This window comes from Drosophila willistoni (assembly GCF_018902025.1).
Source record: "Drosophila willistoni isolate 14030-0811.24 chromosome 2R unlocalized genomic scaffold, UCI_dwil_1.1 Seg167, whole genome shotgun sequence".
NCBI classification, from domain to species: Eukaryota; Metazoa; Arthropoda; class Insecta; order Diptera; family Drosophilidae; genus Drosophila; species Drosophila willistoni.
In genome coordinates, this window is record NW_025814050.1 from 1,358,243 (window position 1) to 1,380,619 (window position 22,377).

Sequence of the window (22,377 nt, forward strand, 5' to 3'; positions counted from 1 at the left end):
AAAGCATTGTATGGCTTTCATTTGAATTAAAAGCGTCAGCGCCCGAAAGTCGGCAGCAAGTTTGACAGATTTTTGCCGCAACAGCATGGGGGCAGTTTGGCACATATATGCTTATACTATGTACATATGTATGTACATATATATATTTACGTGAGTATGACTCCACACACAGACACCCTGGTCACACCCGCTACCTATCACTGGGCTCTCCAATCCACTCATACACTTGGCAAGCAGCCTGCAGCTGAAACTAAATTAAATTCCATGTCTAATGCTCGCACAAGGATTAGGCCAAACAACGCCTCATCGCCTCATTGCCTCAGACGAGACTCAGAGTATAATATTAAATAATTTTTCCCATCCGCTCGAACTGAACTCACTAGGAAAGACAGCTCAAAGGATACTCGCACACAGGCACACATATGCCATGAATTCGTTCATTGTTTTGCATCGGCTGTCCCAACCAGGAGAGCCCAGAGCCACAGATTAAAGTCTCCCGTGGTGAACTTAATAATAAAAGCCCAGGAACGGACGATAATACTAGGCAAGTATCTCGTAGGCAGTGTGACCGAGTACGAGAATGGGAAAGAAAGGGAGAGTAAGTGAGATGGTACGATATTTTTGGAGTGCTAGACATTAGCAGCATTAGAACAGCAACAACAACGCAAACAACAAGAATATTGCATTCGAAAAATGCAAAAACAGAACACAAAATAGGAAAACGGAAGGAACTTAAGTCGGTTAAGCTCTATAAAGCATCAAAGCTTTTCAAGGGGATCGAGTTAGGCGAATGGAGAAGCTGAAAGATTTATCTGTAGAAACAAGCTGAGATTTTGGTTAAGGATATACATATATTGATATAGTAAAAATCTTAATACATGCAATGGGATCTATGTTTTCTTCACTCGTATGTGATAATGAATGTGCGAATCTGCATGGGCTGCAAGGTGACACTGAATTCGGACACCTCCTGGGACTTGTCAGCGGCGAGAGGCTTATGAGTAGCTGTGAAATACTCAGCAGTTGTGGGTCTAGCGCCAGCTCCGTCGTGGTAAAACTTTAATCTCTTCATTTCGCTGAGGGGCAAATTACCATCGAGTGTGGTTTCACGGATTTCCACACCTCCCAAAGTATCGAAGATTGAGCGAATGTTGAAGCTGACCACATTGCCTTCAGTGTGGTCTAGGAAGTTCTCCACGCGGAACAAAATTTCATTCTTTGAGAAGGGTTCCAGAGTCAGCAGATGCACCGACTGAGGGAAGTCACTGAAATCGGGAAGTGTCTTGACTATAACCTTATTTGTAGCCGTATTACGCTTGCTGAAGAATTTCGCAAAAGGCAGATGAATCTCTTTCTCGGCTAGGCGTTCAGGAATTGTGTTCTTGTCTTCTACCTTGTTGAGTACCAATTGAATTTTTCCGCGTGCAATTAAGCCCTTGCCAAACTGCTCCTCGTTTATGGCTTCATCAGCGCCGGACCCATCGTGAAATACGTGTCGGCGATGGAGCATGAGTTCCAATCGGCCGTCTTCCATACTTGTGCCAGCCTCAGAGCGATCGTTTAGAAGTGACATGCGCCTACTTCCATCGTTCAGCGAAATGCGTGAAGTAACTGGATAATAGTTTGCGCTAGTGGGTTGAATACTTAAGTCAGGATCAAAAGATTCCCGCTTGTTCTTCTCTCGCTTCATCACCTCTCGGCCATTCGAATCGGTGTAGAAAACGCCCTTTGAGGAAATACTACTCTGGAAACGTGTTATCACTTCCATTCCGACATCGCCGTCAATGGGAATGGGACCCACGAGCCATTCGAATTCAACGCGGTTAACCCCCTCATAGATGCGTATAACCTGGGAAATGAACTCGTTCACCTGCTGGTGAACCTCTTTGACCAAGGTACCGTCGTATACCGAGAACTCCACATCATCGGTTAGAACTTCGATTTCGTCGTTTTCACGGAAAATGTAATGACAAGATTCTCGAGTCTTGTAGACTGCAAATATTTGCTCGATTTCCTCAGAAATGCCGTTCATTTCTACCGTCTTTAAGCGACCTGTATCCTTGTCAATAACGAGTTTGATTAGCTGTTGGATTGAATTCAGATTAGTTGAATGATTTTCTGTAAACGTTTGCATCTCTCACCGAAGTCTCTAGCACAGTATCTTCTGATTTGCCGCCAGGTAAAGTCCATCTACCGGATGTCTTAGTACTCTTTGACTTTGTGATGTAATAGCTTGCAATCTTATCGACTGAAGCCTTGAAAATCAACTCGTGCTGAGTGTCATTGGAACGGTGCTCCAGTGCTAGAACCTGCCAGGCAACAGGCACAACTTCAGAAGCTATTATCGTTCCCTTTTCATCGGTAACCTCGTAGCTTTCATCTTTTACTGGTACTTTGACATATTGGGTAGATGGATGAGCCAATGGATTAAAAAGAGTTACGACGACATCATCAGCACTGTCCTTGGTAAAAGCGCAAACACTGATGTTAAGCTGCATGCAACTCTCAAACTCGCCATTGGTCAAATTGGTCAACACTCGAAGAGCATCGCGGGCGTTGTTTTCGGCACCCACAATGCCATCGTACAAAAGACGATCGTAGTCATCGGAAACATGCTGTTTCTCAGTTCCAGTTATGGCATCGTGATGTTGCATCACACCCATGATTTTACGCAAGTAGTCCAAATCTTTGGTTTGCTTATCGCTTGAGAGATTAGCAAAGGTTGAAAGTTGCTTGGCGGTCTGCAACATGTGATTACCATCGCGCTCAAATCGTTTCTGGGTAGGACGAGAAGTGAAGTAACCAGTCCAGTAACTCTTGGCTTCGTTTGAATGTGGCAAAAAGTCCTGGGTCTTATTGGGCCATGTTTGGAGACCCTTATGCAAAGAGTTCAGATAACAACTTGCTGTTGAGTAGAAAATATTGTACCGCGATCCATCTGCTTGGCGTTGGTTGACATACCTTAGAGTATTGAAAAGACCGTTTAGAAAAAAGAAGAACGAGAGGGATTAGGATTGACTCACTTGATGAGCTTGTCCATGTTCTGGTAGTTTTGCTGGGCGTTCTCATAGTGGAAATCATCACCCATAGGTATTAAGATATTATTGGAACGGTAGTGTTCCGCAACTCCAGCCACGTAGTTTAGAAAATCGTCGACCCTGGACTTAACATTGTTGTCATAGCTCTCCTCGTCAATAATTGGATCATCCCCGCAAAGCCTGTCAAAACAGAAACCAGGAGGAGCCGAGTAATGATTGTAAAGCATGCCGGTGAAGAACTCAAGATTGCTTAGAGACTCGCTGGCATCCCAGATCATTTCTAGTCCCAAGTTGCCCAATCTCACATCCTTATCACTGTGATCCATGCGGGCGAAGAATTCGCCATCAAAACCCATTTGAGCAAACATAGAAGCCATTTCACGGGAGTGACCAAAGGCATCTATTTGCCAACCAACATGGGGACGGCCACAAGCTCCAAAGTTGTCATCCAAGAATCTGTTTTACAAAGAGAAGTTCTAGAATATCAACCTCGAAAATCCTTAAAAAAACTCTTACTTCAATCCCAAAGTAAATTGATCGATCACACTCTGATAGTTCACTGCACCCTCATCGTTCATGGACCAAGCTCCTCCTATGAACTCAAAGCGGCCTTCGTTTACCAATTTTCTCACAATTTGCTTGGTGGTTTCTGGTTGATCCACCCACCATTTTTCAAAGAAAGCCGTCTCCACTTGAATAAAACGACGACTTGGATCTTTAATGAGTTCGCTGACAACAGATTCAAATATATATTTCACTGAAGCGTGCTGAATATTTTGCCTATGACCGTAATAATACTGATCGGCTGTCTTTAACCAGCCGACGTCGTCATGAGAGTGGGGCACCAAATGGATATTGATCAAGTTGGACACGGATTGAGGACATGACTGAAAGTAAGCATTAAAGTAGAGTTATTCAAAATATCTCTAGATATTATCCTTACCTCATATCCGCAAACACTTTGCGATCCCTTAATCGTTATTGCAAATAGAATCGCGAAAAGGATGAGACCTGCAAAATGTTTCATTGTAACAAATTGTTGATTTCACCGAACAGTCCCAACAGGTAGTTTCCAATCATTTAGAAAACTGACTAACTTTTTGGAATACACATTCCTTTTTATATAGGCAATATGTAACAGCACGATAAGCAATCATCTACTTGAGGGGTCTTCGGATTATATATAAGTGGAGCATGTTGAATAGGCAATTAAGGAAGTCACTTCAGATAATCAAAGGGTTCAATCATTCATCATAATTGCCGCAACTTCTGTATCGAACGGAATTGCAATGCGATAAGTCAAAAGATTTTTATTTTGCATCGTAATCTTAAAGATTAAGTTTAGTTTATGAATTTGTACTAACTGACTAATAAGATAAGAAGCCAAGTATTTGGTTAAAAAACATTTGCTACAGAAACAGTTTGATTATAAGATCTCTTTATTTTTCAAATTTGCAATTTGTTTATGTTTTGATTATGAATGTGCGTATTTGCATGGGATCCAAACAGATTTGGGAATCTATCAAGTCGCGTGACTTAGCTTCCAATGGAATGTAGGAGGCTGTGAAATATTCAGGGGACTTTGATTGAACGCTACTAGAATCATGTGTGAATTTAAAACGCTTCATTTCCGTCAAAGGCAGATTTCCATCCAGTGTTGTCTCACGAATCTCCTGGCCACTCAAACCATCAAGAATTAGGCGTGGGTTGAAGCAGACCGTATTTCCTTCGTTGACATCAAGTATATTTTCCACACGAAGCAAAATTTCCTTTTCTGTGAAGGGTTCAAGTGTTAGTAGATGTACAGAATCCGGTAGAACATCGAAACTTGGCAGAGCCTTGGGAACTGCACTTGTGGCAGTGCTCGCCTTGCTGAAGAACTTCCAGAAAGGCAGAATTATCTCCTTTTCTGTCAATCGCTCAGATATTGTAGCTCCCTTATTAACCGGGTTAAGCATAAGGTAAAGTTGTCCGCGAGCAATTAAGCCAGTACCAAACTGCTCTTCATTAAGCGCTTCACCTACGCCACCACCATCATTGAAGAAATGACGACGATGTAGCATTATTTCCAAACGTCCATTATCCATCCCAGTTCCACCCTGTGAACGATCGTTAAGCAAAGCCATGCGTTTGTTTTCATCCTGCAAGGCGATTCGCGAGGTTACTGGGTAGTAGTTACCGCTGTTGGGAGCTTTGCTTAAGTCAGCGACAAAGGATTCACGCTGGTCCTTTTCGCGTTTAAGGATCTCGCGGCCATTAGAGTCAGTGTAGAATACTCCATTTGACTCGATTTCACTTTGGAAGTAGGTGACGACTTCCTTGCCCAAGTTATCATCAGTCGAAATTGGACCCACCAGCCACTCAAACTCCACGTGATTGACGCCTTCATAAATGCGTATGACTTGGGAGATCCATTCGTTCACTTGTTGGTGCACTTCTTTGACGAGTGTACCATCGTAAACGGTGAACTCGAAATTATTCTCGAAAACCTCGATGTCGTTGTTTTGACGGAAGGTGTAGGGACACGACTCGTACGATTTGTATACACCGAAGTTCTGTTGAATGTTCTCGGACACACCGTTCATTTCAATATTTTTCAAGCGTCCAGACTCGTTATCGATCACCAATTTGATCAGCTAAAAAATAACCTTTTGTCACTAAACTACATGTTAAATACTTAATACAAACTCTTACCGACGTCTTAACTACAGTTTCGGAGCTGTCATCGGCAAAGGTGTCTGTATTTTTCAATGAATTGATTTCCTTAAATCGTAGAGGGACTTTGCTTTCGCCATCGTCGAATGCCTTGGCTGAGTTATCAACCTTTTTAATATAGTAGTTTGCTATCTTATCAACAGAAGCCTTGAAAATGAGCTCATGTTGAGTGTCATTGGAACGGTATTCCAAGTCCAAAACCTGCCAGGCAACAGGTACAATTTCAGAAGCTACCACAGTTCCCTTTTCATTAGTAACCTCGTAGCTTTCATCTTTCACTGGCACTCTAACATATTGGGTAGACGTGTGAGCCAGTGGATTAAAGAGAGTTACGACAACATCATCAGCACTGTCCTTGGTAAAAGCGCAAACACTGATGTTTAGTTGCAGGCAACTCTCAAACTCGCCGTTGGTCAAATTGGTCAACACTCGTAGAGCATCGCGGGCGTTATTTTCGGCACCCACAATGGCCTTGTGCAACAAGCGATCGTAGTCATTGGACACAGCCTGTCTTTCCGTACCAGTGATGGCATCGTGGTGCTGCATCACTCCCATGATTTCACGCAAGAAGTCCAGGTCCTTTTTCTGCTGTTCACTTTCTAGTTGAGCAAAGGTAGATAGCTGTTTGGCGGTCTGTAGCATATGGTTACCAATGCGCTCGAAACGCTTCTGATTGGGACGAGAAGTGAAGTAACCTGTCCAGAAGCTATTTGGTTCATGAGCATAAGGGAAGAAGTCTTGTGCTTTGTTTGGCCATGTTTGGCCGCTTTGGTGTAGTGAATTTAGGTAGCAACTTGGAGTCGAATAGAAAATATTAAATTGGGATCCCTCCGACTGTCGCTCATTTAAGTATCTACGCAGTGAAATGTGGATTAAGTTAAATAAAATAATAATAGAAGAGATTTTGCTTACTTGATCAGCTTGTCCATGTTCTTAAAGTTCACCTGTGCGTCCTCATATTGATAGTCTCCTCCAAGCGGTATCATAATATGATTCGTCCTATAATGTTCAGCAACTTCAGATGCATAGCTAATAAATTCATCGATCCGGGACTTAACATTATTGTCATAGCTATTGCCATCTATGATTGGAGAATCATTGCAGAGCACATCAAAACAAAAGCCATATCCTGGAGTGTCCGAATAAAAGGCGTAAAGCAAGCCCGAAAAGAGTTCCAAATCTTGCAGGGATTCACTGGCTTGCCAAATCATTTCCATTGACAAATTCTCCAACCTAGTGTCCTTGTCATTGTGATCCATCCGTGAAAAAAACTGGCCATCGTAACCCATTTGAGCAAAGAGTGACGCTTGTTCGCGAGAATGGCCAAACGTATCAATCTGCCAGCCCACGCGAGGTCGAGCACAGGATCCAAAGGTTTCATTCAAGAATCTGTAGATGTGGACTTAGTTACTTTTGCTTACATCAATCACCCACCTGACAACTTACTTCAAGCCGTGCGTAAACTGATCAATTACAGGTTGATAATTAACAGAGCCCTCGTCGTTCATAGACCAAGCACCGCCTGTAAATTCTAAGCGCCCTTCATTCACTAATTTCTTAACTGCTGATTTCATGGTTGCTGTTTGTTCCTTCCACCATTTTGAAAAAAAGGCAGTCTCAACCTGAATGAAACGACGACTCGAATCCTTCAGAAGCTCAGTGACCACATTATCTAATATGTATTGGACGCCGGCATGATGAATATTGTTTTTGTAGCCGTAATAAGACTGATCGGCTGTTTTTAGCCAGCCAACATCGTTGTGGGAATGAGGGACCAAGTGGATGTTTATCAGATTATCTTTTGTGATCGGGCATGACTAGAACAGAAGTTAATTGTAGAAAAACAATATGTTAATTTAATTGCGCTCTACATTTCACAATGCATTTAAAGTGATTAGTCTTAATTGAACTAATTAATTTGTTACCTCGTAACCACACACTGCCATTGAGTCTTGGATCTTTATCACCAAAAGGGTGACGAAGACCGCGATACCGCCAAGTAAATTCATTGCTCTGACTAGCCAATCTACACAACTTGAACAAGCCACACAGTAGTGTAAACTGTTTGCTAAAGGCAGTCTGCCTTCGTTTATATGCCGCAAACTTGGGGGTTCCATACGTGATTTCATAGTTAATGGCCACTTGAATGCACCAATAAAGCCATTAATGAGGCCAATAAAAACTGTACCGCTCTGTGGCAATTAACTCATAGCAATGGTAATTCAAATTTACCAAGTATTTCAAAAACAGTTTCAAGTATAACGGAATATACGTAAATATATTTGTTTCGCTAAAGTATTTTTAATTTTATAACCCGTAGCTGGAAAATAAGTATACTTTATGATAAATATTTTCAAGTACAGTGAAATTGGGGTTGTTAATATTCTACTGCACTCAAATATGATAAGAGATATTTGAATTCATACCAAAATTAAAACGGGTTTGTTGTTGTTCGCTTTTCATATTAAGTATTATTGTTTATTATTCAAAAATAGTAATTATTGACGACAAAAAAGTTATTCTCTTTTAATGATGAAAGTGCGGATTTGCATGGGTTTCAAGGTAACACTGAAATCATCAACATCTTGTGACTTTTCCACTGCCAGTGGCTTGTGCGAGGCAGTGTAGTACTCCGGGGTGGAAGGACTAACACCAGCACCATCTTGATGGAACTTGAATCTCTTCATTTCGCTTAAGGGCAAGTTACCATCGAGAGTAGTTTCTCGGATCTCCAGGCCGCCCAATGTATCAAAGATAGAACGAATGTTGAAGCTCACAGCCTTCCCCTCATTGTGATCCATAAAGTTTTCCACGCGGAACAAAATCTCATCGTCTGAGAAGGGCTCCAAGGTCAACAGATGGACGGAATTGGGGAAGTCATTGAAATCAGGTGTTTCCAGTGGAACAGCGCTACTGCTAACCGAGCTACTCTTGCTAAAGAACTTCCAGTAGGGCAGGTGAATTTGCTTCTCCTCCACTCGCTCCGCAGCTGTGGCCTTTGCGTCGGCGACATTAAGGATGAGGAACACTTTGCCACGGGCAATCAGCGGAGTGCCAAACTTCTCCTCGCTCAAAACTTCATCAACACCATAGCCATCATCACGAATGAGACGACGATGCAGCATAAGCTCTAACTCTCCATTGTTAATGCTACTACCACCCTGAGCACGATCGGTGAGAATGGCCAAACGTTTGTTTCCATCCTGAAGGGCAATGCGAGAAGTCACAGGGTAATAGTTACCACTGATGGGTTGCTGATTCAAATCGGCTTCGAATGATTCGCGCTTGTTCTTTTCTCGTTTCAGCATTTCACGGCCATTGGTATCAGTGTAGAACACGCCATTGGACGATATTCCACTCTTAAATAGTGTAACTATTTCCCTAGCAGTTTCCTCATCAGTTGGGATTGGACCAATGAGCCATTCGAATTCGACCCGATTAATACCTTCATAAATTCGAATAACCTGTGAGATCCACTCGTTCACATGCTGATGGACTTCCTTGACTAAAGCACCTTCGTACACGGTGAACTCCACTTCATCATCAACTTCTTCGACATCCCCATTGGAACGGAAAGCATAAGCACCTGAATCTTTCGTCTTGTATACAGCGAACTTCTGCTCAATACTTTCAGAAACGCCGTTCATGGAGACAGTCTTCAAGCGGCCTGTCTTATTATCAATCACCAGCTTTATAAGCTAAAGAACAGATATCATATTAGGACAAACACGACAATTTTTTGCTCTTAAACTTACCGAGTTCTCAACGACTGTTTCTCCAGAGTCATTGTCGTCATAGGTCTCCACCATGTTGACTTGGTTGGATGCGATATCTTTATTGCTGGTGAATGCTGCCTTCGATTTTTTAGGAAGAGCTCTAACTGCACTATCTCCGCTGTCAACCTTCTTTATAAAGTAACTCGCAATCTTATCCACAGATGCCTTAAATACCAACTCGTGTTGAGTGTCATTAGAACGGTATTCCAAGGCCAAAACCTGCCAAGCGACGGGAAGCACTTCAGAAGCTACAACGCGGCCTTTCTCGTCAGTAACCTGATAGCTCTCCTCTTTCACAGGAATGCGGACATATTCAGTAGACGTGTGAGCCAATGGGTTGAATAAAGTGACGACAACATTGTCTGCACTGTCCTTGGTGAAGGCACACACACTGATGTTCAGCTGCATGCAACTTTCAAACTCTCCAGTTGGTAAATTGGTAAGTTTGCGCAAACCATCAATGGCGTTGTTTTGGGCGCCAACAATGGCATCGTGCAACAGACGATCGTAGTCATCGGAAACGTGCTGCTTCTCAGTTCCTGTGATGGCATCGTGATGTTGCATCACACCCATAATGCGACGCAGGTACTCTAAATCTTCGTTCTGCTTATCGCTGGTGAGATTGGCGAATGTAGACAACTGCTTGGCGACCTGGAGCATGTGGTTTCCATCGCGCTCGAATCGTTTTTGAGTAGGACGAGAGGTGAAGTAACCAGTCCAGAAACTGTTTGTGTCACTGCCATAAGGGAAGAAGTCCTGCGTCTTGTTTGGATATGTCATAAGACCTTCGTGCACGGAGTTTAAGTAACATGCAGGCGTGGAATAGAATATGTTGTAATTTGATCCTTCAGATTGTCGCTCATTTATGTATCTGTAAAGAGTATATTTAAGCATGTACGCTCATGAATCAAATTGATAAGTTTTTACTTGATCAGCTTGTCCATATTTTTAAAGTTGACCTCTGCGTCTTCGTATTGAAAATCGCCTCCCATTGGAATCATAATGTGGTTTGTACGGAAGAAAGCAGCGACTTTTTTAGCATAGGCTATGAAGTCATCAACTCTTGACTTGACGTTATTATCATAGCTATCACCATCAATTATTGGATCATCACTGCAATGGACGTCGAAGCAGAAACCAGGGGTTTCCCAATAATACGTATACAACAAACCAGTAAAAAGCTTTGCGTCGTCATTTAGGGATTCACTGGCTTCCCATACCATTTCTAAGGACAAATTTTCCATGCGGGTGTCCTTATCATTGTGGTCCATACGGGAGAAAAACTCGCCATCGTAACCCATCTGGGCATACAGCGAAGCCTGCTCACGAGAGTGTCCAAATGGATCAATTTGCCATCCGACGCGTGGACGGGCACAAGCTCCGAAAGTGTTCTCTAAAAACCTAATCAGAAATCACTTTTGTTTAATATCTCCCGTCACCTCCGTCATTAAATTTGACTACTTACTTCAGTCCCAGGGAATACTGATCTATCACACTCTGATAGTTGACAGCCGCTTCATCATTCATGCTCCATGAGCCTCCGGTGAACTCCAGGCGTCCTTCGTTCACAAGCTTTGTTACGATCTGCTTACTCGTCTCCGGCTGTTCGACCCACCACTTGTTAAAGAAAGCAGTTTCCACTTGGATAAAACGACGCTTTGGATCTTTGACGAGCTCAGAGATAACAGTGTCCAAAATATATTGGACACCAGCGTGCTGGACATTGTTCTTATGGCCGTAGAAATATTGATCAACAGTCTTTAGCCACCCAACATCGTCATGGGAATGGGGAACCAAATGGATATTAACCATATTTGGTTTCGTTTCATGACATGCCTGAAAGCAATATTACAAAAATGGAAACAGCCCTAAACAAAATATTAAATCAGTTTTCTTACTGCGTAGCCGCAATCAGCCTCCGACTGATTAACGTTAACGACTAAAAGAGCCACCAGCAAAATGCTCCAAAGGTATTTCATGACTTCGGATTTGGCATGCACGATGCACTCTGTGTGAATGTGAAGCCAGAACTAACAGAACATCTGTAGATCAACCATTTTATATGCATCGAAAATGGGGGTACTGCTTCTATCGCCACAAGCTGATAAGCAATCGATACTTGAGAACCGCTCCTATTTTAAGCTGAGACATGTGTAATAATGATTACTTCATGAGGGGTAATTCAAGAATAACACTTAAGACTGCAAACCGATTAAATAGCAATCTACAAACAAAACATAATTGGCGATTCCTTATCACTAGGTTTTTCTAGCTGAAATAGTTTGCTTACTGGAAATGCAAAAGGGAGGTATAATGAAATTGATTAGTGACCTTCTGTCCGTCTGTGCTGTGAGTTCCAAACTAGTCTCTTAGTTTTGGACATTTGATATAGAAATCGGAATCGACTCAATAGGACGAGCATGACTTCTATATATTATCGGTCAGACCAAAAATGCATTTGAGTGCTATACGGGTAAGAGATGCAGCTGGTTGAGTCCCCAAGTGAGAGTTTGGCAAGTGGTGCGATTTTTAAGCTGCTCAGAATATTGAGACTGTTCAGTGTATTGTAATCTAAAGAGATGATCTAAACAGAATTGTTTAACAAATATTATTTCGAACTTTTAACTAAAAAAAGGAATTCGTTTCGATTTAAGTGAATTGAGCTCTAGAAAAAATGTGTCCGGTTATGTCCATATATCATTAAGATTGATTTCAGGGTGGAATGAAGTTAGAATAATAATATCGATTTGGTGTTACTTTAAACTGTGAATTTTTCCTAGTAACCTTGATACTGAATTTAAAAAAGGCTGAATGATTTGCAAGTGTACTCTTACATATATTAGGGAGTAGCCAACGAGCCAAATTACATATCGATACATGGCCGTAATAAATGGGGGAAAACAAAAAGAAAATTGCACTTGAAATTGCGCCGCCGCCATTTTATCGACTCTGGATGGTGGTGGTGGTCAACCAGCAATAAACCTGCACAGGACCCCCGTACGTTTCGAAAATGCAAATGAACAGCCCAAGCTCCACTGGGCTTCAACGAGAGTTGGATGAAGTGGCAGGGGTGAAACACCAATAACTCGTCTAGGACCCACAAGCCAATCTCCTTCTCTGCCATAAATCAGAGGACCAATAATTGAGTAAGGCTAAAAGGGTTGGCTCAGAAGTGTGGAGTTGCCTGTGCCCCTGACGTCTGGCTTGGTCGTCTGGTCAGCCTAGTCAACCTCTCGAGTGCTGGTTCTCGTTCTGGTGCTGGATCAATGTGGGGTTCCCCTTTTTAATTAGGCGCGTAATTTATGAAATATTTTCATGTGATATTGAAGTGGCTGGCAAAAGGCGGCTGGCGAATGCTGCTTCTGCGGTTGATTCTGTCGGCGATGCCTAAACAACAATTTTTCACCCACTTTTCTTCTCACTCGAGTTTATTTTTTTTTGCAGAACTGCCCGACTACTCGTCTCATGGAAAACAATCGACGAGGAGACTCTGCCTCAAGTACTAGCCACCGTATGCACTCGAGTGCCTGGCGAAGGGTTCATCATCAACATCATTCTCATCGTTGAGGTATTTCTTCGTCGATGAGTTTTGTCTATACAGTGGCGGATGGTTCTGCTCCTGCTGACTGCCTGCTTTTGCTTCTGCTCCTGCTTCTTCACTTGCCTGAACCCAGGCAGCCACACTTGAAATATTTTGTGGTTGTTGTTTGATTGAAGCAGTTCAAGCCGTTTGCAACGGAAGTGTGTTTGATTAAACGCACAAGGACAGACAGAGGCAGAAAGTGATAAGGAAGGAGGGTGGGGCGGAAAGATGGAGTGGGCTCTACAGATATTCTCTCAAATATTTTGGGACTTAAAAACAAGTCTTGCAGGTAATAATAAGTACGCATCATGAGATGGGAACGAAGCGATTTCATCCTGAATGTAAACTAAAAATCTTGAAAGTCTTGAAGAAATAACTTCCAATTGAGAATACCTTTGTCATATTTATGTATAGTTAAATGATAAATAGCCCAAATATTAATAGCTTCCGTCAACATAAGTCTGAGCAGTTAACAGATCTCAATTTTGCAGTCTGATTTATACGATTCCGCTTTACAAACCGAAACTTGGAGGGCTGAATCATACATAGATGAATTAAGCAGTAAAATAGGTTGTTGGACAGAATATCATATCATTTCAAATGAACCAAATAACATAAATGTTTCTCATACTGCCATAAAGTACAAGTGAAAACTTAACACATTGACCATTTTGCATTTATTTGATACCGATAATCGATAACATATATTAAAGACGTTCTTGTTTTTGGTGTTTTAAAACTTCTAACAAAAATAAGAACACCATTTTTGATGGCTTTTTTTTGGTTTTGCCTGTAAAAGTCAATTAAAAACTGGTTGTTCGAGACAGCTGAAATTCTGGTCAATAAAAATAATCAGCAACCTTAAATCAATCATGTCTGGCTGACATGAAGGAGCTCTGCTTTTAATGGGATATCGATTTATGGCCCGTTGACCATGTTAGTTGCTCTTATTGCTGTTGTTTTTGCTTATGTTGCTACCTTTGTTGATCCTGGCCAAAACTAAGACCAGGGATAGATGATAGCAGACCAAAGCCTTCTCCAATGCCACACCAGAGCCACCTCGGCTGCTACTCCAGCCCCTGTTGAGGTTGAGGTTGCTGTCTGCTGCGTTCCTGTGTGTGACATTGTCGCCACTTAATCCGTTTATCTAACTTCGTACACCGTTGGACTTAATGCCCCTCTCCAAAAAAAACCCAAAAAAAGTAAGCTGAGCATGGTTTAAAATCGTTTTATTTGTTTCTTTCTGTTTGTTTCCCTTTTTATTTGAAGCTGCCCACTCCCTAATTCCGAAATGTACTCAACCGTAGTCCCTGCCCAGAGCTGGAGCCTCTCCGCCGTGGCCCAAGCACTGGCGTCCATTAGCAATCGCCGTCATACAGACTTCCGCATCATACTTTGAACTTCCGCCTATATTTGATGTTTGTGTTTATGTGTTTTCGAATGACTGTGTGTGTGTGTACACAAAATGGCGGTCCAGGTCCTTGTCGGCCATGCGCGAGCATCTACATCCACCTCTTCCCAATCTCAAAACGTATTTTTGGCGCCTGCTTTGCCTGTTGCCAAAGAATTTTTCTTCAAGTTCGTGGCCGATTGGACTCGTTTGGTTGTTTGCCATCCATTGGCCATTTCTGTTTACTTTGCCATGGCTGTAACTTTCTAAAGGGATTAAATTTAAGTGTAATCGCATAAACTTTTTATCACCTTTTGTCTTTTACCCTTAATAATAATTTATGCCATCATCAATTGGTTAAAGTGAACGTAAGAAATGGTTATTTGCATCAAATTTATCAGAGCTTAAATTTATTTATCAATAAAATCTGCAATATTATAGTTTGCTTTTGGAGAATGAGCAGGGAGAACGCCTTTAAAGCATCTAGAAATAATATACTAAAAATAAACATGATTTAGGGAACGATCTGTGTTTTTCACACAAGATGCAGGAGAAAGTATCCACATTTTTGTCATATGTGTAGATAATACATTGTATCGAGATATAAATTAATCAAAATGACAGATGCATCGAGAGTGCTTCTTGTCTAATGTTACTAGTGATGATACCACAACTCGTTGAATTATCTAGTTTAATAATACTAATAATAAGTAAGAAAGTATATTTCTACTTTATAGTATTGAAATTTCATTTAAGAATTCGTATCAAATGATAGAATTTGTAATGATTATACCAAAATTCTTCTCAATATTTGAACCTCACCTCTTATTTGATTGGGAGGAAGCAGTTCTGAGCCATTTGACTGAACCTATCCAATAAGCCAAAACACACAAAGCATTTAAAATGCACAAAGAAAATATTGCGACAAACGACAACACAGAGGATATCCATCAAGTATGGGGATGGGAATAAGGATGAGGATGAGGATGCGGATGAGGTTATGAAGCGGTAACAAAAGTACAGTTGCACGTTCATATATGTATACAAACATATACTCGTTCATATATTAAGGGCCTTGAGGCCATTAATGACTAAGTTTACATAGTCAACGACCACACACACGATTGCATTCGCTTGATATCAATTATTCACGGAATTTATACACGGATTTTTGCACACGGGTCTGAGCCCCGGACCTATGCCACCCCGGAACGCTTTTTGGGTAAACATATATTTACACTAGGCGCATGTCAAATTGGGCGTGATTTTCAAGTGCCCCGAACGAGGTACACACATACTTTTGATTATGTTTGTCTATTTGTTGTGGCTAAGGGCGGGCAGCAAGCAGCAGGCAGCAGGCAGCTGGTTGCCATCATGCATTTTTCAAACTGGAGCTGCCCGGGAATTGGGTGGGTGGGTGGTGGTGTGTTTTCAAGTGGGTGTGGAAGGAAGTCAGTTTGTTTGCTTACGGTCAAGGCAATTAGGTTTTTATAGCCGCAGGCCGAGTAAATATTCAATAAGTAAGCGTCTTAGTACACCCAACTCAACCCAAACCAATCCTGGGCAGTGCAAGCCAAAGCAAGGCAAGCAACCAACCAGGCAACAGTCGGCGAGAGTTGCCTGCTTCTTTTCTGACATTTAATTTTCGATTTTAATTGGATACTAACAGCAGGATGCTTCTGCTTCTGCTGCCTCTGCTGCCTCACTACAACTACATACCAAGGACTACGGAGGAACGAAACGTAACTCTCTTTGGACGTTGCAAAAATAGTAAATTAAAAGGTACACAACATGCCAGCAGAGCCCCAGCCCAGACCAAGCAAGCAACTCAGCTCGAAAAAAGGAGTTGGCTAACATAATTGAAAAAGCGCTTTTCTATTAAGAACGCGCCAGGGCTTTCAACCGAACAGGCAGGCCCAAGAGAAGGGGTCGTTGGGTAACGGCAGACGGTGGGCCAACTTGAAGCACTGATTGGCGGCGGCGCCTATTGACTGACTTAACACACCATTGAGTGATGTAGCTGGAGACCAGGACGCAAATTGGCGCACCAACATGCAAAGGAGATGGCAGAAACAGAGGCTAAAAAAAGCGCAGCTTCCACGATGCCGAGCACTACTCTGGAGGAGACCAGGATAGGAATGGCGTTCGACGCCAAAGCTGGCAGCATTACAGCCAATTAACAAGCTCGATTCGATTCCAACTCGACACCGGTGCCTAATTAAAATAAGAATAGGGCTTAAAACAATGAAAGGTACGACTATTTGAATACCTCCAAAGATAATATGCGAGTGCCGATTCAAAAAAGACTAATAAATGTTTTTAAGCCTTCTTTAAGCTATTTGAGGTTGATTGAACAGTTGATATAAAATTTAAAGACACTAATATCAAATTGCCCTAGCAACGAATTTTTTCACGAAACGGTCATGGTATTTCGGTTCTAGTCCTTTGTTTTTCGTTCTTAGTTGGTTTTCGGCTCCCTTGATTATGTGAATGCTTAACAAGAAGACTGAGAAAATTGTATGTGAGCCATCGGGTTTTCCAATCAATCAGACGCCATCGTGTGCATGGGAAAATTAGGCAATTGGGAAATTGTGAATGCGTACTACGGCAATTTTCATCTGCATTGTGTACTTTCTCAGCATCTCTCCATCCATATCCATCCAAATCCTCATCAGCCACTCGTTGGGTAAAAATATTGCATAATTATCGCTGATAATTGTGGATCTCGGTCTCCGAGGGTTGTTTGTTGACAACTTGATGTGGTCGTTGTTCGCAATGATGTTGTTGTCGTCGTCTTAGAGCCAGCCCCTACATGTCTTGCGAGGACGGTTTTGAACGGCAAAGTCAGTAAGCCAGCAGCCGGAAAGGCATGGAAAAGCTGAAATGATTGACAGTCCTTCAGCATAGGACTCAGCATGCCGAATAGAATTATAACTTAATTGACATATGCTGAGCACTCATCTCTTACGCTTATCGTGTACTTACGTGTCCCTTCTCCGTCCGTTCTCGGCAGGAGTCGTTTTCACCCTTTACCTTCGTATTGTGGAATGCGGGATAATATTTCTTTAAGTAGACACCAACTGACAGCGCAATTAAGGCGCAGTAATTATTTTAAGTAGGGTTACATTTGTCATTACAACACAAACAGAAGCAAAGCAAAGATTTCCAAGTGGTTTCTGAGAACAGGATATACCCTAGCCATAAACTTCAGTCGTTGACCATCGTAATTTATCCAAAGCAACCCCATAAAAAACGGTCCATCTTTTTATTTTACAAACGTACATTTATTTTACCATGTTAGATGAAAAACTGAAGCGATTTAAATTATTAAAACATCCACATCATAGAAAATGTATTACTAAAACTCAAGATCTATCAATAATTAGGTGATCTATATTGTAAAGGACTCTGAGCTAGTCACATTGCAAGGAATGTTATCATCACACCAAAGCACATTTTAGATTTTGTGGCATAAACTCTTAGAATATGTTGACTATTATCTAGTGTTAATAAATTACATATGTAGGTACTAGAAAGCATACTTGAAACGTTTTAAATTAAGATGTATTTTTGAAATTATTGCTTGTACAAGTTAGAGACTTCAGAATAATATGAATAGTCTCTTTCCTTTTGGAGTTCAAAAAACAGTTGCTGACTGATTGACTGACTGGCCGGCTGGCTTCTCCTTATCTGATCTTAACATTAGTCAGAGAAGTTCATACCAAAAATCGTTAATTCGACAACATGATTCAATAATGATAATTTTATTGGGGTGTAAATGTAAACTTATTAAAAAACTTAGAGGAATCAAATAAACTAACTCAAAAATACTCATATGTTCTAGATGAAAAAAGTTAGAAACTTTAATTCATTGAGAATCGTCTAAAAATAGGAATTTGCCTTAAATTTTTATGATGCATCCAAGAAATTGATTAAGTCTTATTGGTTCGATGTCTTCAAATATTTTGAATAATGGAGAGAGACTTCAATTTTGAAGATGGGCTTTTATACAAATTTCTCGCCCATTACTTGACAATTTATACGTAGATATACATGTATTCGGGTTAAATTTCCACTTAGTTCTGTTTAGCTGAAGCGTCATCTGAAAGTAAAGACTGATTTTTGAAGTTGACTTTTCTATATGAATTAGGCTTAAGACTATAAGTAATAATTAATGGATTGAGTTCGAAACATATTGAGGATAAAAGATTTTCAATATACTTACTAGATTTTTTTTGAGTTTTTATTGCCACCCTTTAAAAGTTTTAGAAACTGGCCGAAATAGGAAAACTGTATAGACCCGGGAATCATTAAATCATAAACAATTAGCCGTTTATTACTTCCCCTTAATCATGCGCCATTTGCAATTAATTTAAGCGCAATTTTGGTAGTCCTCGCTCTGAGGGAGGTCGAGAAAAAGGACAAGGACACGGGTTCGGGCACGGACACATTAAATCCCAAGACACAAGAGCTTCCTGCACACCCACACACACACACGCACATGGATACAAGACAAGCAAATCTTTTGCACAAACATAATTTTGAAACAGACACACGACTTCGAGAGAGATGAACACTCCCCTTGCCTCTAACATCTTTTCCTCCATTTTCCCTGAAAGTATAAACCAAAAGCAAGAGAACTTCTTGGAGAAATCTCGGCAGCAAATTGCAGGCAATCCACGCAAATGGCTTAGAACAACGGGTGGGCATTAGAGCCACGACAGAGTGAGGCAGAGGAGGAGGCGGAACGGAGCTACTTGCCTGGCCAAATAATTTTTCGCGCATATACCTCCAGTCAGCCCCCACCACCCCGGACAAGCGAAATATAAGGAACTTTTTGCCAGAGATACATAGAGAACACCCTTACCCAATGGCGTGCCAGGCATAAATCATAAAGCGCAAAGCAGCGGTGAAGAGGAAGACGCGGGGGATAAGCAGGAATAGGGCAGAAAAACTTGGAAGGAAACTTTTTCCACCTCAACCCAGACTTGAGACCCCATCTCCGCCCGACCCCAAATGGGGGAAGAGAAAGAGCCCACAGCGGATCTGTGAAATTTGTCTTGGCGTTTGGATTTATGTTTTTGCGACGCTTCTCTGCGAAACAAACATTGAAAGAGACGGAGACAGAGACAGAGAAGGAGACAGCGAAAACAGACATAAGAGAGAAAATAAGCAAGAAAGAAGGTAAATTCAGGATATGCTGTCTTCAACAAAACAAAGGCAAAAGAAAAATCAGAGAACACAACAAGCCTACCAAGTTTGTGGCCCTTGATTTATGGCTAAGGTAGCCAAAGTTCTTGTAGTTGTTGTTGCCGTTGTCCTTATTGGGCTTTAAAAAGTTTGCAGGTTTGCACAGGATTTGCATTTGAACACGCCACAGGAAGCACTTCTGCTCCTCAGATATATTTGTAAAAGATGGGCACAGGTACAAGCATTTTGTTTCGACTGAGTTTGGAGCTCGAGTTTCCTGTTTTGTGTCGGTCTCCCCAAAAATTTGTCACATTTTGTCGACGACTGCTATTGCGGAACCAAAGCCAAGTGGCAACATTTTGTTTGAGGAAGAAAACGAAAACAATTTGCTTCATAATCTTGCCCTTTTTTTGGTTTGGGGGAAATCTGGAATCAAAGTTTAATGAGAAAAAATTATGGCCACTAAGGAAAGATTTATTTATAAAATACCATAAACAAATGAAGAATAAAATGAAATTTCGTTTTTTTAAAGATAAGTCAGTTGGATTCAGGTCAGACTTTTACTGGCACTCACGTTTATTCTATTAGATCTTCTGTATTAGTGATTAGTTTACTAGTAAAGACACACAATCTGATTTATTTTAATCTGAAGTCGTAAAGGGACTTACAATTCGATTATAATCTATTGACCGTATGGTATAACTACTTTTCAGACTTTTGACCTTTTAAGATATTTGAGCAGTTTGAGATATTGGATACGCCTTATACGGAATCTAAAGATTCTTCCGAACATTAACATCAATTCGGCTCTAATTAATCATAAAGCCTCTTGGATCTTAGTGATAATCCATCTTTATTAGTTTAGATATTAGGATGTGTATAAAAATTAATAGGTAATAATGTGTTTCTTTATATATGTCTTCTTTTTCCTTTTTTAATCAGTCAGCTAATAAAATCAATACCCTTTCACTTAAGTTTAAATTTATAAGGATTCCGGATGTGTATCCGTTCCTTGGCCATGTCTAATCATTTTTTGGGTGAATGATGATGGGGCGGATAAACTAATGTAGCTATGATCAAAATTGAATGCAGAGAATTATTCAAGCATTAATATGGAAATGCCAAAACTGAGATGGATGGTTCCATATGAAATTATAATGCCTGGGAACACTTTAATATGACGCTCGTCTGTTTTTATTCCCGTTCTCGTTTTTAATAACGCCCTGGCACGCAGCAAGAAGAGTGAATCGCATGACACAAAATGATAAACAAGAAACGGAGGAATGTACAAAAAATTATATAAGTATATTATATACATAGGTATATATATGAAAACATATATATGTATGTATGTATGTGTATGTATAAGGAGATTTATTACGCAGGCGGAGGCAACGTCCGTGAGATGCTGATGATGGACCATAAACAACAACAGCAAAACAAAAAATGCAAAACATCATAAAAAACGAAACGTGGTTGAAGAAATAAAAAAAGATATGGTATATATGTATATAGGTACATGTTCATATTTATGTATATGCCGCACACCCATACAAATGTATGATCTACATCTGTATGTATCTGTATGTGTACCCGGACCCGGGACAACGGCAACCCAGCAGCGTGCCACAAAAGCCATCAATCATTTTGAGCGAAAGGGGCAAAGCGGAGGAAACAGAAAACCATCCTCACTCTCGTTTGGCTGCCAGTTGGCTTAGTCGGCGGTTGGGGGCATCGGGGGTGTCAGCGGTTGGCATAATATTAGAATAATCATCCAGCGTCATCACGATGGCCGGGCAAAGCCTTTGCCTCCTTCCAACTGCTGCTCTCTGTCCTCCGTCAACCCCTCCAGCCTCATGATTATTAAATATGGAAAATCCCACCGATACCTAAAAAAAAAACACCGCAGGCCCCCAAAGTGTTGACGAGCTAATCGATTTATTATGCTAACCAGGCGATGCAGCAAAGTGTGGCAAAAAGTGGAAGTACAAGCAAAAAACCAACAGCATTCCATTGAAAGGACGGCACATTAAGCAAATGAAGCGTGTGGCCTCAATGAATTTCAATCCTGGCCCGAGATTCAACCTATTTTACTTCGGAGCTGTAAATTAAACAAACTTTACTTAGTTCGCATTTAGAAAAACAGAAAAAAAAGGCACCAAAGGTTGTTCTATCATTCAAAGTCGACTCATGTGCCAAGACTAAATGGAAACGATGGAATCTTCCATGTCGGCCATTTAGTTCACTTATCTTTTTCGTTTTTCTCCACAAAAGTTTATAAGAGCAAAGGAATTAGAACCATTTTCAAAGAGTTATCCTGAACTTAAGCGGTAGTTACAAGTTAGCTATAGCTTCTGGGCCTGTATAGAGATCGGTTCTTTTTAAAAAGTTGATATTGGGTGAGAAAATGGTTTCTAATGTATTGCCCCTGTATGTGTAGTTATCTGTGTCAATTTAGTTGTGGGCATTCAGTAATTAAGTCGACTATTGATAGTTCAGAGTTCGGAAACTAACATCCTAATGAGGGCTCTGAGGTATACCATTTGGATTCAAGAGAATTCAACTATGTCTGATCTGTTAATCTATGACATGGTGGGGAGATGGGACCCATAGTTTATATTTTCAGAGCTTAAAATTATCCGTTATGTACTGTTATGTACTGAGTCTTTTATATTGTAGTTGTTT

At 41.0% G+C, this 22,377-nt stretch overlaps 3 protein-coding genes across 3 annotated transcripts; all 3 read right to left on the minus strand.

Annotated features, from left to right (window-relative positions):
• Positions 1-831: 831 nt before the first annotated feature.
• Positions 832-4,065, minus strand: LOC6643881 (lysosomal alpha-mannosidase). The gene is made up of 5 exons (XM_002066478.3): positions 3,982-4,065; positions 3,555-3,925; positions 3,024-3,494; positions 2,142-2,961; positions 832-2,083 (listed from the first exon to the last, which is right to left on the minus strand). Exons 1-5 carry the CDS (start codon positions 4,063-4,065, stop codon positions 902-904), a joined length of 2,928 nt encoding a protein of 975 aa, XP_002066514.1. The 3' UTR covers positions 832-901.
• Positions 4,066-4,448: 383 nt separating this feature from the next.
• LOC6643882 (lysosomal alpha-mannosidase) lies at positions 4,449-7,791 on the minus strand. The gene is made up of 5 exons (XM_002066479.3): positions 7,679-7,791; positions 7,200-7,570; positions 6,666-7,142; positions 5,733-6,606; positions 4,449-5,674 (listed from the first exon to the last, which is right to left on the minus strand). Exons 1-5 carry the CDS (start codon positions 7,760-7,762, stop codon positions 4,502-4,504), a joined length of 2,979 nt encoding a protein of 992 aa, XP_002066515.1. The 5' UTR covers positions 7,763-7,791; the 3' UTR covers positions 4,449-4,501.
• Positions 7,792-8,242: 451 nt separating this feature from the next.
• LOC6643883 (lysosomal alpha-mannosidase) lies at positions 8,243-11,508 on the minus strand. Its single transcript, XM_002066480.3, has 5 exons — positions 11,428-11,508; positions 10,995-11,365; positions 10,457-10,930; positions 9,509-10,400; positions 8,243-9,451 (listed from the first exon to the last, which is right to left on the minus strand). Exons 1-5 carry the CDS (start codon positions 11,506-11,508, stop codon positions 8,270-8,272), a joined length of 3,000 nt encoding a protein of 999 aa, XP_002066516.1. The 3' UTR covers positions 8,243-8,269.
• Between the last annotated feature and the right edge of the window lie 10,869 nt (positions 11,509-22,377).

What these genes read in the sequence shown, in the direction of transcription:
- LOC6643883 (XM_002066480.3), bottom strand. Translation starts at nt 11,508, where the DNA reads ATGAAATACCTTTGGAGCATTTTGCTGGTGGCTCTTTTAGTCGTTAAC. An exon ending in AGGCTGATTGCGGCTACGCA is followed by an intron (nt 11,366 to 11,427) that starts GTAAGAAAACTG and finishes TATTGCTTTCAG; the next exon opens with GCATGTCATGAAACGAAACC. An exon ending in AATATGGACAAGCTGATCAA is followed by an intron (nt 10,401 to 10,456) that starts GTAAAAACTTAT and finishes TACTCTTTACAG; the next exon opens with ATACATAAATGAGCGACAAT.
- LOC6643882 (XM_002066479.3), bottom strand. Translation starts at nt 7,762, where the DNA reads ATGAATTTACTTGGCGGTATCGCGGTCTTCGTCACCCTTTTGGTGATA. An exon ending in AACATGGACAAGCTGATCAA is followed by an intron (nt 6,607 to 6,665) that starts GTAAGCAAAATC and finishes TTCACTGCGTAG; the next exon opens with ATACTTAAATGAGCGACAGT. An exon ending in AAACTGTAGTTAAGACGTCG is followed by an intron (nt 5,675 to 5,732) that starts GTAAGAGTTTGT and finishes GTTATTTTTTAG; the next exon opens with CTGATCAAATTGGTGATCGA.
- LOC6643881 (XM_002066478.3), bottom strand. Translation starts at nt 4,065, where the DNA reads ATGAAACATTTTGCAGGTCTCATCCTTTTCGCGATTCTATTTGCAATA. An exon ending in AAAGTGTTTGCGGATATGAG is followed by an intron (nt 3,926 to 3,981) that starts GTAAGGATAATA and finishes GCTTACTTTCAG; the next exon opens with TCATGTCCTCAATCCGTGTC. An exon ending in AACATGGACAAGCTCATCAA is followed by an intron (nt 2,962 to 3,023) that starts GTGAGTCAATCC and finishes CAATACTCTAAG; the next exon opens with GTATGTCAACCAACGCCAAG.